General features: G+C 37.3%; 1 protein-coding gene across 1 annotated transcript in view; it reads right to left on the reverse strand.

Moving 5' to 3' along the window:
• Positions 1–12,310, reverse strand: part of Paxbp1 (PAX3 and PAX7 binding protein 1) — a 36,240-nt gene that overhangs the window by 12,307 nt on the left and 11,623 nt on the right. The window contains exons 8-15 of the mRNA XM_042687184.1: positions 10,559–10,682; positions 7,333–7,432; positions 7,131–7,246; positions 5,340–5,539; positions 3,627–3,771; positions 2,259–2,380; positions 1,212–1,288; positions 402–468 (exon numbers count right to left, since the gene is read on the reverse strand). Of these exons, the coding sequence (XP_042543118.1) occupies positions 402–468; positions 1,212–1,288; positions 2,259–2,380; positions 3,627–3,771; positions 5,340–5,539; positions 7,131–7,246; positions 7,333–7,432; positions 10,559–10,682 (951 nt within the window). The remainder of the gene's footprint in view (positions 1–401; positions 469–1,211; positions 1,289–2,258; positions 2,381–3,626; positions 3,772–5,339; positions 5,540–7,130; positions 7,247–7,332; positions 7,433–10,558; positions 10,683–12,310) is intronic.

A 12,310-nucleotide genomic window follows, 5' to 3' on the forward strand; every position in this document is an offset into this window, starting at 1 on the left:
GGGTAGCAGAGGATCCCCTGAGCAGAAATCTTGAAGTTCTTGGCAGCGGCTGTAAATTACAACTGCAAATCCCCCTTTATAACTCAGCACATCTGCGATTACCTGTTTGTCATCTATTATGTTGAACTGTAAACTCCATGAAAGCTATAGTGACATATCCCTGACATTCAGCAGAAGTTCTGGTACTCCATGAGCTGAATAAATTAGTTATACCTTAGTTAGGCAGCTTACTGGGTAGCTTGAGCCTTAATTTGAAACTGAATTCATTTTGTATTATGGAAATCAAACCCAAGTGAACTTCTGAAATAAAATTAATTTGTAAAGTAGAGCTTCTGTTCATAATAGTTAATAAAAATCCTTTCCAAACAAAAGCTAAAATCTTTTAGCCTACTGATACATACCTTAACTGAAGACCAAAACTGTCGTTGAAAAAACAAGTAAGGCCCAGAATTTTTATTTTCTAAGACACTAAATTAAAAAACAGAAACACATCATGACCAAATAGTTTATACATGCCATATAATTTTTATAAACACAATTTCTACAATAAAACAGGTCAATAAAGGAACAAAGTAGGGGCCAGATATAGAGATTCAAACCTATAAATTCTAGCTAGTCTGGAGGCAGAGATTAGGAAGTTTAAGATCTGATGCCAGTGTGGACAAAATAGTTCATGAGAATATATTATCAACCCAGTAACAGCTGGGCATGGTGGTAGACAACTGTCATCTCAACAATGTAGGAAGTGAAAACAGGTTAAAAACCAGCCTGGGCAGGAAAGTCTGTGTGATGCAGGAAGTGGAACAGTGGCTCAAGTGCTACAGTCTTAGTCTTGAGCAAAATGAAGCTCAAGGACAGAGCCTAGGTCCTGAATCCAAGCTCCAGGACTGGCACCAAAAATAAAAAAGGCAACAGAAAGCCAGTTTGTAAGCCTGACAACTTGGGGAGATGACTGGGTTCAGTCTGAAATACAATGTGAAATCTCAAAAACATAAAACATAATATAAATTTATTTCAAAATATGGATGCAGAACCAACATCACGAATTACTTTATTCTGGTAAAGGGAACAATTTCCCCACTGAGGTAGGCTCTGGATTAATGGTTTACAAAGGTGAAATTGTCAAGCTATCTTTAGTTTCTAGAATTTGACAAGCCTGCTCTAAAAGAGAATGAAGAGTATCATGTTTAATGTTCTCACAAATTACTTACTTTTTGGGATATAAGGGCATGAATACATCATCATCTAAAGTTCTTCTCATTCTCAATAAAAGTGCCTTTAGGTATACCTAAAAAATTAGAAGTAGATCATATATTCTAATAACTTTTAGTAATTTTGACACATAAAAGCTCTATAAGGTGATTCCTCCAACAATTACTAAACAAAAAAAGCCATTTACACATCTTTCAATCCCCTAAATCTACTAATAAAGATTCAGGATCCTACATATAATTTGCTGCTTCTCAAAATCAGGTTAGTGAAAATTCCCTATTAAGCTCTTAGGAATGTTCACTGAGGGAGAATAGCAATTTTAAGTTGAGAAATTAGTTATAAAGAGATATTGACCAATATGCATTGTACTTATCTGATTTGAACTGAAACCCTTTTGTACAACTAAATAAAAAGCATAATTAGAAACAGAAGTTGGTTATAAAAGAATAGTTTTCATTTATTTAGTCCATTTATTTAATTTATTAATTTATTTGAATGTAAAAACACTAAAAAAATTTAACTATCTTAGTAGTTTTATAGTTTTCTTTTTCCCCCAAAATAGTTTTTAAAGGGACACTTGATGAGAGTGGAAGTAGGGGTAAAGTAGCGAGAAGCAGCACAAAAACAGTTTGCTGACTAATAACATCTTCTTTCCACTTCAGCATCTCCACCTTTGTGTTTTCTTTTTTTTTTGGGTCCGGTCGTGGGGCCTGAACTCTGGGCCGGGGCGCTGTCCCTCAGCTCTTCAGCTCAAGGCTAGCGCTCTACCACTTGAGCCATAGCGCTTTTTTCTTTTTGCTTATGTGGTACTGAGGAATCGAACCCAGGGCCTAAGGCACGCAAGGCAAGCGCTCTACCACTGAGCCACCTTCCCAGCCCCTCCACCTTTGTGTTTTCGAGACCCAGGTTATCCCAGTGTGAAAATCCGATTTCTGGCTGATTTAGAATAAACCATTTGTTCTCACCACTCCCATTCATGTCTAAATGAAGAAGAAGAAGAAGAAGAAGAAGAAGAAAGCTTCCCAAAGAGGGGAATTAAAAATTACCTGGGTGTTTTTGTTTTCTGCATTCACTACTGAAGGATAGCCACTTATTAATTTTAGCGTAATTCCAACCATTCTTGAAGTCTGTGTTGTAGAAAATGGGTCCCACATATTTTCAGCTATCACTATTTTAAAAAAAAGGATTATGTTGAAATACAGAAATAAATTGCAGTTTACTTATTCTGATGCCAAGTAGCTCTCTAAATGCAATCTTGACTAACTGTTCCTGTCTCTACACAAGCTTTAGCCTTCCTTGTTCAATTCTCTGGGAACTAGGAGGGTCAGAGATATGCAGAAGTAATTGGCATTCCTCTTATGTATGCTGCTTAATGCAAATAAGCATGCAGACATTTCTGTATTTCAAAAGATGTCATCTCAGCACCTAGAATTACTAAGAAATTCAAAATCCGTTTTTAATATTTAAAATTGAGTCCTATACCAACAATTCCTAATTGCTTTGAAAAAAATGGAAGAACACTGATAATCAATATGTTCCCACCTATCTCCCTCTCAGTCTTTGGGCAGTGCTGGGTGTAAGGTCGGCTCCTGGATGGCTAGCAGACTCCACCCTCCTCGCAGCAAAGTCTCCACCCAGTACCTGTGTTACCTAGGCAACTGGGACACCTGGAAGAGGTCACATCTGCATCCGCTGAGGTCACATCTGAATTTGATGTGGCCACACCTTTCTCGGCCCATACCCTAGATAAGGCCTTCGCCCAGGCCCAGAGGCCCTCTCTTGCTGCTCTTTTCTAGCTCTCTCTGCTCTTTTCTAGCTCTTTTCTCTCTCTCCTCTCTCTCTTTCCCAGCTCTCTCTCATTCCCAGGCCTTTTCCAGCCACGTGGAGTGCCAACCTTGCCTGGTCCCAGCAGGTCTACCGAATAAACCTACCTCTTACCTGAATACCACGTGAGTGCTGCTGTTCTTACTCGGCTACCTCTCTCGCTGCTCTTTTCTAACCCTCTCTGCTCTCTGCTCTTTTCTAGCTCTTTTCTCTCTTTCCTCTCTCTCTTTCCCAGCTCTCTCTCTTTCCTAGGCCTTTCCTAGCCACGTGGAGTACCAACCTTGCCTGGTCCCAGCAGGTCTACTGAATAAACCTACCCCTTACCTGAATACCACGTGTGTGCTGGTGCTGTTCTTACTCGGCTACCTCTTTTTAAAAACCTAACACTGGGGATCTCATAACACTCACCTATGGATCAAGTACTGCCCCCTACTCTAGGCCCACCAGAGGTGATCTTCAAGCCTCAAGAAGAGTTCTCTCACCTTTGGCCATCTGTGATCACTACCACTTACTATGGTACAGCTCTCATATAATATGGATCAGATTAAAAACTTTCAGAAACAGGTTTGGGAAACGGTTCCCATGTTTACCTGTTAGTTTAGGAAGAATCACCTTCTCCACAATGGTAGGTAGCAGAGCAACGTCTACATCATCTTTTTCTTGCTCTCGTTCTTCACAACCATAAAATAGCAAAGATTCAAACCACAACATGTTCTCAAAGTCACGACATTTTGCCTGTAACATATTAAAAATGTTCTTCAAACATTTTAAGTAATGGCTATTTCTGCCTTCTGCCATGTTAAAAGAAATAGAAACTTGATTTGACTTTGGTTGTAAACAAGTAAGAACTACCAAGTATAGGAAACATCTGTCTCCAGATGAGCACAGAAGAACCAGAGAGAACACAGGGCCAATCCCTGAAAGAAAACACTGATGAGGTGTGTGCCTGGTCAAGAGCAGGGTTGGGGAGAGTACAGTAGTCTTGCCAAGTTGAAGAGACAGAAATGGGAGTTCAAGAGCTGGGAATGTAGATTAGTGGCAGAGTGCTTGCATAGCATGCATGAAGCCCTGGGTTCAATTCCTCAGTACCACATAAACAGAAAAAGCTGGAAGTGGCTCTGTGGCTCAAATGGTAGAGTACTAATCTTGAGCAAAAAGAAGCTCAGGGACAATGCCCAGGCCCTGAGTTTAAGCATCAGGACTGGCAAAAAAAAAGAAAAAAAAAAGAGAGAGTTCAAGGAGGCTAAGGCAGCTAGAAGCTGTGGAACAGAGGAAGGAGTATAGGAAAAGAAAAAAAAAAAAGACCTCCAAATGCAACTACGCTTCTGATGGGCATCTTCAGAGACATACTTGCATTGAACCTCCACCAAGTCTAGCAAAGAGTAGCAGGAGTCCTGAGCTAAATGGCTCCCAGAGCTTATAACTGTTTCAGTTAATTCCAGAATTCATCCTAAGTAATCTTTCCTTATAGTTACTTATTTGACCTGGCCATTACCAATCCCTTATGTGAGTAATTTCCAAGACCTACCATAAACACCATCACTAGTTCTAAAATAGTCAGTTCTACCCTTCTCCCATATATGATCCCAATGGAGCCTATTTAAGTCCACCTCAAGTGGCATTTGTCGAGGCTGGGAAGATAGCTCAGTGGTAGAGTGCTTGACTCACATGCATGAGGCCCTGGGTTCGATTCCTTAACACCACATAAGCAGAAAAGCAGGACGTGGTGCTGTGGCTCAAGTGGTACAGTGCTAGCCTTGAGCTGAAGAGCTGAGGGACAGCACCCAGGCCCAGAGTTCAGGCCCCACGACTGACCAAAAAAAAAAAAAAAAAGTGGCATTTGTCTCTCCCTCTTAACTTCGGTTACCACTGGCTTAGTTCAAATTCTCATTCATACTTGCCCCATTGTGCTTTCCCTTAAGTTCTAGGTTTCCCTAGGATCCAAGGACTAACTTGTCATTATTCTTGTTCATTAGTCTAGTATCACTACATGTAACTTAAGCTTTAAAAAAAAGCTTCTGAGGAAAGGATGAAACTAAAGACTATTGCCAAATATAGTCACTTCAAATTAATTATAGCCTGTCTCCCTTAAAAAATACTTCAGCTATAGAGGTTGAAAGAGAATGATGAAAAGGGTGGTATCAAGATGAATTGTACTTGTACACTGACATGATGAACAGTAATCTTTTAAACAACTACTTAAAGATAATAATTTTTTAAAATTACTTAACTCTACATATAAATCCATGAGAGTAAACTTATCCAGACACAAGACTATATTGCTTTCAGTGATGACAACCCACCTCAAGAGGAGTCCAAGTGAGGAGCTGAAGTCTGATGAGTGGATTGAACAACTTTGGCAAACAAAGACCAATGTAAGCATCCTTGTAGGACATGTAGTATTTTGAACGCCATGCTTCAAATTGTGATTTAATACAGTCAATTGAGTAGAAACTCTCAAGGACATCTTCAAAGATCTTGCTGGACTCTTTTGAAATGCGATCTGAGACAAAAACCCCAGAGAACCATGGTTAGTATGAAGTAGAAAAAAAACTTCCAACATTTCCATTATTTACTTTGAGGCTTGAATATCAACAAGGTAATCTCACTAACAAAGGACTAGCTTACTAATTAGTTTGAATAAAAGATAAACATAAGAAGTTTCAATTTGTTGAGGTAGTCTTTGTTTTTCAAGATCTTTATAGGTTTAACATTTTTTTCAATATATATAATTTTCAATTACCAAGGTTTTGTTACATAATACATATCCTTCAACACCACAGCTCAAATGTCACTACACAATTGCATCATGTCTTTCAACACTATTATAGTAACTGCCAGTAATTATACTAACTGCTAGTCAAATACCAGGTGACTAGATGCTAAGAACCTGTAAGTGAAAGATTCTTTTGGAGTAAGTAATGTGATGCCCTAGATACCTTGATAAAAAATGTTTTCTGTGGAGAGATAAAAATCTCAACAACTTCAACTGTAAGAACAATCTTAATCCTCCTAATACTTGGACAATCTTTAACACTTGCCCTGTGATTATTATGCAGTAGAAATAGCATTCAGAATGAAAGAGGAAAATGAGTAGATGAGGGAGGAGGTAGAGGGGAGAGAGAAGATGTAGCAATAGTAGTGGTAGTAGTAGTAGTTACTGACTCTAATCAAACCTTCAGAATAAATTGTCTTGAAGAAAAGTACTTAAGCAAAACAAAATAATTAGAGAAGCATGGTGGCTCATGCCTATCATCTTTGCTTCATGGGAACTGGAGATCAGGATAAACAAAATTCTAGGCCAGAAAGTGAGGCCTCCATTGCATCAGCAGGGCATAGTGGTTTATGTCTGTCATCCCATCTACACAGGGGGCATAGAGAAAAGAATCGTAGTCCAGGCCGGTCCACACAAAAACTTGAGATCCAACCCCTAATATCCTAAAGCAAAAAAGGACTGGGTGCATGATTTAAGTAGTAGAGCACCTGTCCAACAAGCACCAAGCCTGTTCAAACTCCAATGCTAAAGAAAAGAAAAATGGAATAACAAGTTAAAACGATATGATCAGGAAAAAGATAAATCAGAATATAGGATATTCCTTTAAAAGTGTATGTGTCTCTTACGAAGTATAGGCTTAATCAAACAAAAATAATAGGGAGCCAGGTGCAGATAGCTCATGCCTATAATCCTAGTCTCTCAGGAGGCTGAAATATGAGAATCATAATCTGAAGCCAGTCAAGGCAGACAAAGAGACTCTTCTCCAGTTCACCACCACAAAGCTGGAAGTACAGCTGTAACTTAAGTGGTAGAGTACCAGCCCTTAAGCTAAAAAATCTAAGGGACAGTGTCCAAGCTCTGAGTTCAAGCTGAGGTGTGAACAAAAAATAAAAAATTTAATAATAATAGGTGTGAATATAAAATACATGTTAGTAGTCATGTATTCTATATTAAAAGCTGAAACCAAATAAACCTTGGGTAGAAGCCAAGTTTGGAAAATTCTGAACGTTTCATGATAAAACCAAACAGGAAAAAAAATATAAAACACAGCCAACACAGAAACCAAATGATGAGTGCTATTTCCAAATGAAAGCCTAACCTTTCTCCAGATTGAAATTAGTAATATCTGTAGACGTTTCTTCATCATCACTGGAAAGGCCTTCAAGGTGATCTGCCATCTTCCCGGTTTGCTCTCTGGCTTGTCTTCGACGAGTTCTTGAGAACAAATCCAATTCTCAAGTTAGATAATAAAAGACACTGTTCCATTCCCTAATGAAGACACAAAATCATTTGAGAACTACCTCCTGGCCTCTCGCTCTGCAATCCGACGTTTTGCATGCTCTTGATACAGTGCCCGATCTCGCCCAAAGGAATCAAGATTTGGTGCCATCAGAGCTTTATCTGTAAAATAACAACAGTTAAAATTAAAAGCCTTCCTTCAACAACCCTGAGGAAAGAGTTTGCACAGAACAAGCCATTATGATAGACTGCTTGCTAATCTCAGCAGGTTGATTCTGCAATAAGTGGGAAATCGGACAGGTTTTTAGTTCAGATAAAAATCTTAGCATCATTCTGGACTCCCATAAAAATAAGTAGAAAAATTTTAAGAGTCCAACAACCCTACAAAAATGCAACTAACTGGGCTACTATTACATCTAAATAAATGACTAGCTTATGCTCTCATGATGACCAAATTAAAATTCTAAATTACCTGTGTAAAAGGAAAATAGATTACATTTTTAAGAGAAAAGAACTTAAGACATCACATATAGAATAACATGAAATGACAACAAAGAAACAGGAAGAAAGACTAAGAATAACGTTTTGTTCTGCTTTGTAGGAATTTATGTATTATCAACTATTCGTAGAACTTGGCAACATTGCAAACTGAAAATCTTGAGTAGCTAACCACACCTCTCAAACCCTGTTTCTTTCACAGCACAATAACCTGGTCTTTCTTTATTTCCACCTGTTTTCCATCTCCTTTATCTATTCTTTTGGAAACCAGGGGAATTTTCTGGGTTTGATTTTCCTATTTAATTTGTATACCAAATACCGTATTTTCAGTTTCCACAAAGTGGTCATGTTTTTACAATATTCCTCCTTATGGCATCCTTATACTTGTGTTCTGTATGAAGATACTATTATTATCTCCCTGAGGCTGTCATGTAGCTTTAGTTTTCTTACATTGTCTCTTTTCTCAGTTCCTTTTGTCCCATTGCTGATGCTGGCCATCTAGTAAAGGTTAATTTCCTGTTTACATACAAGAGCAAAAATGGAAGCCCTGTATACACAGGTAGGAGTTGTCTGAAAGAAACATCATTTCTTCTAGGGGGATGGTTTGAGTGGTAGAGTGCCTGCCTAGAAACATGAGGCCCTGAGGTCAAATCACAGTACTATTTCCCCAACCCACAAAAATATTAATCTCTATCAGATTACCTAGTAAAATCCTATTTTACTGGGATCTCCACAAGTTAGGGCCTCAAGATCTTTAATTGGGGACCTGATATTCTTTGCCAGAAAATAACCCAAGGAATTGGAGATAGCAAAATGAAAAGCAGCCACTTAAGGCTACTAATATTTTTTCCAACCTAATAGATTCGTCACTATAATCAGCAACAGGAAAAACAAAACTAAAAATCAGCTCTCCATTTCACTGATTCCCAACATTCTAGACCTTAACTATTTTTAAAAGGTGACTTTTTTAAGATTTTCAAAAACTCTCATTTTAGAATAGCTCACTTAGAAAGGATGAATGTTCCAGAGTTCACTAGCTAGGAAAGACAATATCAATCATAAGTAGCAAGTGTCCTTCATTTCTGTAAGAAATATGCACAGTAAATGCAGGTAAGTGCTTCTAAGTCAATTGCTAAGTATTCTTTTTTTTTGTTTTAGTTTTTTTATTATCTCTAAGTAGTTGTACAAAAAAGTTCCCATTCCACAAAACAGTATGTATTCTTTCTTTTTGAAAGAATGATTAATCAATTGATTCTTCAATTTCCCATGTACTTGTCCTCAAATCTGTTGCAATTAGTGTCTATTTGTCCCAGGAAGTATTTTTCACTTTTCTACAATCTTTCTACCCTTTCCAAATTTCAGTCTAATTAACATGCATCATTTAACTCTTACTTCAAGTTCCACAATATGAAAAGTAGATGATAGATAAGAGAAGTTACCTAAGTGAGATGCACAGCTCACACAAACCATTTAACTTAAAAGAAAAGTATTTCCCTTCATTATATAGCGGTTACCTGTAATCTGCCCCAGAAATCTGGTTCTGTCTGGATCAAAAGTGGTCTGGGAGGGATGCATTAGTCATTTAGGTGTCCAATGCCAGTAATTCTATTTGAACTTGTACAGCAAAAACAGGTCAAGACCATTTATATGGCTCAGCATTGCTGAGTCTGCCTGCGTGTGGCGAGCCTGCCTCAGCAATGCAGGCCATATGACGGCCTCTTTCTGCTTCTCCAAAACCCATCAGACACAAGGCAGGATGCTTTCTCAGGAACCTAGAATCTGACTGAAGGCACCTTGTATGGCAAAGCAGTGTGCTAGGAGTACCATTCAGCTCTTTTGGGCTTGAACCACATGGTATGGTGGTTTAACATGCAGATTCCTGGACATGGAAGACCAGTAAGCACCTCTAAGGACAAGACCAGAAAATCTGCATTTTAAATTAGTATATCTCAGGGTAGCACATTTGAGACTGCTAACCCAGGAGCAAAGAAATAACAAAAGAAAACACGGGAACCCACATTAGGAAAGTCCCCAGTAAAGCCCAAGAACGTGGAAGGCCATAGAAAAAAATTAAACTAAAAGATTTATAAAAGCAACTAGTTAAAGAATCTCAGCTAAACTAACTTGAAGAGTTTTAAATAATTTTGATTTTTTATAATACATGTCGTGTAGGACTCTAAATTTAATTTCTATACTTTTACACAAAATTACAAGAGCTGCAGGCATTCACTGACTTTAAAAAATACAAATACAAACAGGAATGTTAAAAAAAAAAACAAAAAACACAACACCTTGACTTTGGCTTTATCCCAAAGGGTTAGTAAACTCCTGTAATCTGAGGTTATTACTGGTTACATAATACTTCTTTTATCACCCTCCCCATAAATCTTTCCAGTCTCTAAATTCAAAATCTTTTATCGTGATTGAAAGCATCACTTGTACCTGGGTTATGAACATAATGAAATGATAGGAAAAAATCAGCTAGAGCCAAGCAGATAGTAATTTTAAGATGAAACACTGATAAGATATTCTATGTTGCACAAAAGAATGAAAAAATATGTGCAAAGGACAGTAAGACTGAGAAGAGCATTGGTGCATATTTTTAGCTCCTCTGTGAAGCCACATTTTCTTATCACAATTCAAATACATGCTGTTATAGTCTGTAGCTCTACCTGACACAACAAGGAGACTTGTTTAAAAAAGTTCCCTGAGATTTCTAATTTTCAATTAGACTGCACTAAGTAAACAAGGTTGTTTAATGAAAAATAAAAACCTTCAAGATGGACTGACTTGAATGGCTTGAAAACTCCGAAGATTCATCTTTAATATCATCTTGTCGTCTTTGGACAAGGCGAGAAGCTCGCTGTTTGTACAGCTGATGTATTGCTGATTCAAGTTCATTAATCAGTGGCACCTGTAAAAATACAACACACTCCGTAACACCAAACTCCTTAGGTGCTTTTTATTTGAGGGTTCCATATTATTTCCGGATTTCTGTAAAAGCCCCCTCTCTATGGGCAAAATAATCATGAATTCCTAACAGAACATGAGAGCAGTTCAGTTCTGCAATGAATAGGAAGCATCACTCTTCTTCAAATCCACATACAGAGCTACTATGTCTATTGCCTAGTTGTTGGAGCAAAGGTTTCGTTAAGAAATTTAATACATAAGTATTAAGACAGCAAGTAAAGAAATGCCGAAAATTTTAGTGCTTTATCTTTAGAGAATATTTAAGTAACTTGGAAATCTTACAAATGCATGTTTTTAATTTTCCAGCAACATGATCTACAAAAACCATTATCACTATTCAATGCCAAGCAATCAACCAACCCACAACAGCTAAGAACAAGAGTCTGCTACCTGTACAGCTTTGGACATTTAAAGTGATCTGCCATTGAGATATACCAAGTAGCCTATAACAATTTATTATATAATTTTGCACATTATGTATTTTCTATGTAGACCAACTGAGGAATAGGGCTAAAAAAGTTCTATCACTAACCCGTAGACCAACTGAGGAATAGGGCTAAAAAAGTTCTATCTATCACTAATCTACCAGAAATCAATACATCTCTAACTTAGCAAGTTCTTCTCTTCCTATCAAATGCTTAATTTTTTCCATATTGTAAATTTTACTGCAAATTCTTTTATTGTAAAGTAAAAATATACTTGATTCATACAGAATACAAAAGTTTATAGAACAAGATCCAATTTTTTTTAAAAAACAGAAAGCTTAGTTTATAAAGATCTTATAATATAACCAAATGCTATGAAACTTTCACAAACACTAACAACCACTAAACATACCTGAGGAAACCAGAAATTCTAGTTTCCCGATGGTTAGTGCAAAGGAAAACACATTATTTAGAGTTTGGGAACACTGGCACCAAGTGTTATAGCAGCTTCCTGAACTGAACAGACTGCAAACAGAAATAAAAAAAAAAAAAAAAAAAAAAAGGCAGGTGGAATACAAAGATGTCTATAATAAAATCAATTTTACATATACGTGTATGATTCCATTGCAAAAGATTGAAGTAATGGAGTCATTTTGTTTTTCTTTGCCACACCATGGGCAACAATGTCCCCAAATCTGCCATAGTTATCCTAAACAACTCAGTCTAGAGATTCTACTATTAAATTTTAATGTAATCTGATTTTCTTTAAAGCAATTACTGCCCTAGGGTGACCATTTCTCCATCTCCCACCTTTTCCCGTACTCTTTTCTTTAAGCCAGACAGACTAAAGACAAACAGATGTAAGATGCATTCTTTCAGTCTTGGACATTTACATTTCTCTAATTGTAAGAGCGACACAGTTGAGCTGGCATCAGAGAGAATTTTAATTATCCAATGTGTAGTTAAGATTCTGGTCATGCAACTATTCTTTTTAGTTAGTTGGGTTGCTTTTTAACAAAGCCTAGAGAAAAGTTCAAAGAAATATTTCAAACTCATTTTTAACTCTCACTGAAGTACCTGGCAATAGTGACTTATCTCAAGAGTCTGCACCACGACAAATTATTTTACCCTTTCCAGACTCAAAACT

Source organism: Dipodomys spectabilis, unplaced genomic scaffold (genome assembly GCF_019054845.1).
Source record: "Dipodomys spectabilis isolate Male_0828 unplaced genomic scaffold, ASM1905484v1 ptg000107l, whole genome shotgun sequence".
Lineage (NCBI taxonomy): Eukaryota > Metazoa > Chordata > Mammalia > Rodentia > Heteromyidae > Dipodomys > Dipodomys spectabilis.